This window comes from Lolium rigidum, chromosome 1, assembly GCF_022539505.1.
Source record: "Lolium rigidum isolate FL_2022 chromosome 1, APGP_CSIRO_Lrig_0.1, whole genome shotgun sequence".
Classification (NCBI taxonomy): domain Eukaryota; kingdom Viridiplantae; phylum Streptophyta; class Magnoliopsida; order Poales; family Poaceae; genus Lolium; species Lolium rigidum.
Window position 1 is genome coordinate 287429480 of NC_061508.1, and position 6306 is coordinate 287435785.

At 50.8% G+C, this 6306-nt stretch overlaps 1 protein-coding gene across 1 annotated transcript; it reads left to right on the forward strand.

Moving 5' to 3' along the window:
• Positions 1–3478: 3478 nt before the first annotated feature.
• LOC124683867 (3-ketoacyl-CoA synthase 11-like) lies at positions 3479–5813 on the forward strand. Its single transcript, XM_047218299.1, has 2 exons — positions 3479–3620; positions 4059–5813. The coding sequence occupies exon 2, from the start codon at positions 4067–4069 to the stop codon at positions 5615–5617; it is 1551 nt and encodes a 516-aa protein (XP_047074255.1). The 5' UTR covers positions 3479–3620; positions 4059–4066; the 3' UTR covers positions 5618–5813.
• Positions 5814–6306: the final 493 nt, after the last annotated feature.

A 6306-nucleotide genomic window follows, 5' to 3' on the forward strand; every position in this document is an offset into this window, starting at 1 on the left:
ATCTTTTTTACACACGCCACACGATAAGCTGATTTTTCATGAAACGACTTTGTGGACGCATAACACGTGAACATGTACATGTAAATTTTTTTATTTCAAATATTTTAACATTTCAAAATATGTTTGTATACATTTAAAAATAAAAAATATATGCATCCATGAGCCAAAACACCATTCCATATTTCTTACTTGCAAGTTATAGTTCTTCATGTGGAATCTATGACGTGTATCGCTGGGTTCTATAGTTCTATAGAAGAACTATGATGCAATTAGGAGAATGCTCGCTAGCGCGCGCGCGCTACGGAGCACTGCTTCGCTGAAGGACACGCGGTCCTGGGCCGGCCCATTTGCGAAGAGTTCGCTCGTAAAAATAGAAATCAATGGTGCGGAGCTGGGGATTCGATCCCTGGTTGGGGGTTCCGATAAGGCGAGTAAGAAGCTAACCGCCAGGTTAAGGAGTTTCTGTTGCTTACTAACGCACACTAGCCTTACTTATTTATATCCAGAAGCGAGTTGGGACTGGTTAGCTCGTTCTTTTCATTGTTCCGTTTTTATGTGACCTAAGCATTCTTATCTGGTTTGTAGTGCAGGTATGTCTTACTTATAATCTTCGATGGGATTTACTTAGGATTTTTTGTTTTCCATTTTTTTTCTTTCATATATGTTTCTTCCACTTGTTTTTTTCCTATTTTTCTTATTCAATTTTTTCTTTTACATTTAGGATGTTTCTTCCACTTGTTTTTTTTTTCATTTTTTTATTTCATATATGTTTCTTCCACTTGTTTTTTAACTTTATGTCTTCTTTGATGTATTTTTTCCATTTAGGATGTTGTTCCCCACCGTTTAGGCGATTGTTCCCACTGTATATGATGTTGTTCCCTCTGTCTAGCCTTTTGTTCCCATCCATCTAGGATGTTGTTCCCACCGTCTAGGCGATTGTTCCCCACTCGTATATGATGTTGTTCCCCTCCGTCTAGCCTTTTGTTCCCCTCCATCTAGGCGGTTGTTCCCCTCCATCGAGGCGATTGTTCCCACTCGTATATGATGTTGTTCCCTCCGTCTAGCCTTTTGTTCCCATCCATCTAGGATGTTGTTCCCCACCGTCTAGGCGATTGTTCCCCACTGTATATGATGTTGTTCCCCTCCGTCTAGCCTTTTGTTCCCATCCATCTAGGATGTTGTTCCCCACCGTCTAGGCGATTGTTCCCCACTGTATATGATGTTGTTCCCCTCCGTCTAGCCTTTTGTTCCCATCCATCTAGGCGGTTGTTCCCCTCCATCGAGGCGATTGTTTCCCACCGTCTAGCCTTTTGTTCCCCTCCGTCTAGCCTTTTTATTCCCATCCATCTAGGATGTTGTTCCCCACCGTCTAAGCGATTGTTCCCCTCCGTCTAGCCTTTTGTTCCCCTCCATCTAGGCGGTTGTTCCCCTCCATCGAGGCGGTTGTTCCCCACTGTATATGATGTTGTTCCCCTCCGTCTAGCCTTTTGTTCCCATCCATCTAGGATGTTGTTCCCCACTGTATATGATGTTGTTCCCCTCCGTCTAGCCTTTTGTTCCCATCCATCTAGGATGTTGTTCCCCACCGTCTAGGAGATTGTTCCCCACTGTATATGATGTTGTTCCCCTCCGTCTAGCCTTTTGTTTCCATCCATCTAGGAAAGCAAAGCAACCCGGTAGCTAGCTACGTGAATGAAAGGAAAGAAAAAAAACAAAGCAACCTACTAGCTGGCTACGTGACAGAAAATAATACTGTATATAAAAAGGCATATCAGCTATCTGTCAGCTAGACATGCAACGTACTCACTCGGTCGCGGTCGCGGAGTCTGGTCACTCGGACGAAGTATGTCAGCTGAACTCGTGCGGCTCATTTCACATGTCCACGGTAGTATATATTTGCTAAAGTAGTCACGTGAATGCACAGAAATTAGTCCCACATCATTTTTGTGAGACGATTTATTTTTAGTATTCTAAAATAATTGGCCAGTTTACTTTCTCACTTGGGGTGTATTTATCGTATAGATACTTCATTGATTTCCAACGTGTCTTGCCGTATCATGTAGACGTGCAAAGCTCCACTGGAAAATCAATACTCTTAAATTAACACACGTGCATGCATGTACGGCCGATCAGTACCTAGCTAGTTGCACCAGTTCACATGATTAGATGCATGCATAGCGGCAACATCATATACACGCATGCATTCGTAGCTTGATTAGCTTTTTTTTTTTTTGAAGAATACGTAGCTTGATTAGCTGGCATCTATACATAGGGCCAGCATCGCACAACATGCATAGCTAAAAGCAGGCCCGACACACACGGAAGCAGCCCATTTAATGGGCGCGGGCGGCAATGAGCGGCAGCGGCACAACCGTGCGATCTGCATGTACTTTTAGTCCCACCTCGAAAGTTTAGGGAGAGATAGACCGATTTAAATACCCAGCGACCCAACTACATGATAAGCAGTCGTCGGTTGCTCTTTCCATCCAACTAGCAAAGCCGTGTACGCAAACGAAATCTAGCTAAAGCGTCAGCAGTGCTTTAATGGGCCAGCCGAACAGAAGGCCCATCCTGCTGATCATTGAGCGAATTGAAAGAAACCAGGCGCGCGGGCGCCAGGGAGGAGGACCCTGCAATTATCTATTGTATGAGTGGAGACTATACCTGGCCATGTATCGGGCCGGGCTGAGAAAAGCCCGACGCTGAAAAATTAGGCCCAGGCCTGACTCGACCTAACTAAATACCCACCAAGCCTATCAGCCCGTTGAACCACGGGCTGGGCCGTAGTATAAAACGTCATTTTCGGGCTACCAAGCCCAGCCCAGCCCGACTATCAGGCGAACATTTCTAGGCCCAGGCCCTGGTTTCTCGGCTGGACCTCGGGCTGGGCTGTTCATGGCCAGGTATAGTGGAGACCATACATGTTTGAGAGAGAAAATTCAACGTCATCCCACTAGTGCTTTCCTTTCGTGTTTGTCAGCTATAGCCTTCTTATAATTCTTCAAGAAATTTTATGCATTGTGCAGATTTTTTTTCTCTTGATACAATGCGTTTTCATGCATTATATAGATTCTACCCGGAGAGTGAATTTTGTACTTACATGTATGGGTGTAGCTGTGTTCTGGACTTTTGTACTTACATTTCAACATGGCATGGCATTCAATTTATTACTTTTGTTTCCTATTTCTTGCGCTTTTGGAGTTCCCCAAAACGAATTCAAAGACACCATAAAATATGAACGGTCAAACATTTGCGTGACAAACCTCAAAACATTGAAAAAAAACTAAGAGAAAGTAAGAGCAATTCAAACTTGAAAGAAGTCAATCAGAGACTGGGAGGAGTAGCAGAGAAGCAAAGACGAGGCGAATTTCTGGTGCTTGTCTCTTCCACTTGTTCGTTTCCGGTGCCGTCTTCTCCCCTAGCTATTAAAGACCCAGCTGGCTGCCCCCACGCGGTGCTCGCGGCCGTATTGGTGGCACTCGCACGGATACACAACACAGCGACACAGAAGGCGGCCGGGCGGCGCGGCTCTCGTCTTCTTCTTCCCTTCTCCAGCTCCTCCTCTTCCTCCCCACATCCGATCGGGTGATTCCGTTGCCGAGGCCGCTCCTCACGTCTGGGTACGTCTCAAAATCCCCCTTTCTCCGTGCATAGCTCGCATTACCGCGTTCATTGTTCTTGATTCCATGGAGATTGGAGGAGGGGGTATTTGTCCATTTCTGATCTCTCTGTTCGGTGGTCACCGCGCGCATTGGTTTTCCATGCCGGCTTCTGACCTGTCTTCTCGCTCGATCATGGAGGAAAAATGTTCTTCCTCTCGCACGCGCTCTTCTGTTCAGCACTTTCCGTGCTCGTTGCATGCGCAATTCGTGCTGGTTTTCGGGATCGCTACGCTACCCAAGAACGCGATATATTTGGATGGATTTTCCTTCGATTTCCATCTCGGGTCCTTTTCCCGAGTACTAGGATTCCACAATTCTTCACTCGCGATCTTGTAGTAGCTGCAGCTAGCTGTTCTCACGCAAAACTCCAAATCGATTAACTATTTCCTTTTTCAGTCAGCAGAATGGACAGCTCCGCGCCCAATGCCACCCCACCCGCGCCGGAGCCCACGCAGCCGCGGCGGCTGCCGGACTTCCTCCAGTCGGTGCGGCTCAAGTACGTGAAGCTGGGGTACCACCACCTCATCTCCCACGGCATGTACCTGCTGCTGTCGCCGCTCATGGCGCTGGTGGCCGTGCAGCTCTCCACCGTGTCCCCCGGCGACCTCGCCGGCCTGTGGGAGCAGCTCCGGTACAACCTCGTCTCCGTGCTCACCTGCACCACCCTCCTCGTCTTCCTCTCCACCGTCTACCTCCTCACCCGCCCGCGCCCCGTTTACCTGGTCGACTTCGCGTGCTACAAGCCGGAGCCGGAGCGCCGGTGCACGCGCCAGACCTTCATGCGCTGCTCCGAGGCCACCGGCTCCTTCACCGACGCCAACCTCGACTTCCAGCGCAAGATCCTGGAGCGATCCGGTCTCGGCGAGGACACCTACCTGCCGCCGGCCGTGCTCCGGGTGCCCCCGAACCCGTGCATGGACGAGGCGCGCAAGGAGGCCAGCACCGTCATGTTCGGCGCCATCGACCAGCTGCTGGAGAAGACCGGGGTCCGGCCCAAGGACATCGGCATCCTCGTCGTCAACTGCAGCCTCTTCAACCCAACGCCGTCGCTGTCGGCCATGGTGGTGAACCACTACAGGCTTCGTGGCAACGTCGCGAGCTACAACCTGGGCGGGATGGGGTGCAGCGCGGGGCTGCTGTCCATCGACCTGGCCAAGGACCTGCTGCAGGTGCACCGGAACACGCACGCGCTGGTGATCAGCATGGAGAACATCACCCTCAACTGGTACTTCGGGAACGACCGCTCCATGCTGGTGTCCAACTGCCTGTTCCGGATGGGCGGCGCGGCGATCCTGCTCTCGAACCGGCGCGCCGACCGGCGGCGGGCCAAGTACGAGCTGGTGCACACGGTGCGCACGCACAGGGGCGCCGACGACCGGTGCTTCGGGTGCGTGGCGCAGGGGGAGGACGGGGACGGCAAGGTGGGCGTGTCGCTGTCCAAGGACCTGATGGCGGTGGCCGGGGAGGCGCTCAAGACCAACATCACCACGCTGGGGCCGCTGGTGCTGCCGCTGTCGGAGCAGCTGCTGTTCATGGCCACGCTGGTGGCCAAGAAGGCGTTCAAGGCCAAGGTCAAGCCCTACATCCCGGACTTCAAGCTGGCGTTCGAGCACTTCTGCATCCACGCGGGCGGCCGCGCCGTGCTGGACGAGCTGGAGAAGAACCTGGAGCTGACGGAGTGGCACATGGAGCCGTCGCGGATGACGCTGCACCGGTTCGGCAACACCTCCAGCAGCTCGCTGTGGTACGAGCTGGCCTACAGCGAGGCCAAGGGCAGGATCGGCCGGCGCGACAGGATCTGGCAGATCGCCTTCGGCTCCGGGTTCAAGTGCAACAGCGCCGTCTGGAGGGCGCTGCGCACGGTCTGCCCGGAGACGGAGAAGAACCCATGGATGGACGAGATCGACGACTTCCCCGTGGAGGTCCCGAAGATCTCCAAGGTTGGGAACGCATGAAAGAGTGATCGGTTGAAATGTGTGTGATCGGGTGATCTTGCATTGCCAGCCCAGATCAGCACCAAGTTTGTTCGTCATCTGGTGGTGCCAGATCAGTTATTTGGTCTTGTTTTCAGCTGTAGCACCTGTGGTGGGGGGCCTAAGCTAAAGTTTAGGTCCTGCTTGGAATGAATGTAAATTTAGATGATTGGATTAGGTGTAGGAGGGTGGTGGTCTGCTATGTCATAATATTGTTGTGGGGGGGGGGACTGGGGTTCCATGTTAGATCCATTTCATGATTAAGAATTTAAGATTCATCTTCAGCATGATCCTGATTCATCTTCATTCGTGGGTCACTCGAAACGTTAACATCCTCCATTGTTGTGGTCACATTGTTACATGTTTCGGGATCAATTGGTTCCATCAATCTATCATCTGCCGACGCATTACACATTAATGCGATGAGCTGGTCATCTGATGCGAATGTTTAAGCTGCCCCGGATAATTCCAAGCCTACGACATCATCGCCAGGGACCCCGTCCCGGTTGCTGCACCCTGAAGCTTCTAAAAAGATTATGAGAAAGACATAGCCGTGCTTTTGCTGATTGAATGATCAGACAAACTCCATAAACATTGCATGTAATCCGACTGTACTGTACAGTAAACCAGAAATGTACACGTTCATTCATGTCACCTATACATTGGAACGC

Coding starts and splice junctions, on each gene's coding strand:
- LOC124683867 (XM_047218299.1), top strand. CDS start 4,067: ATGGACAGCTCCGCGCCCAATGCCACCCCACCCGCGCCGGAGCCCACG.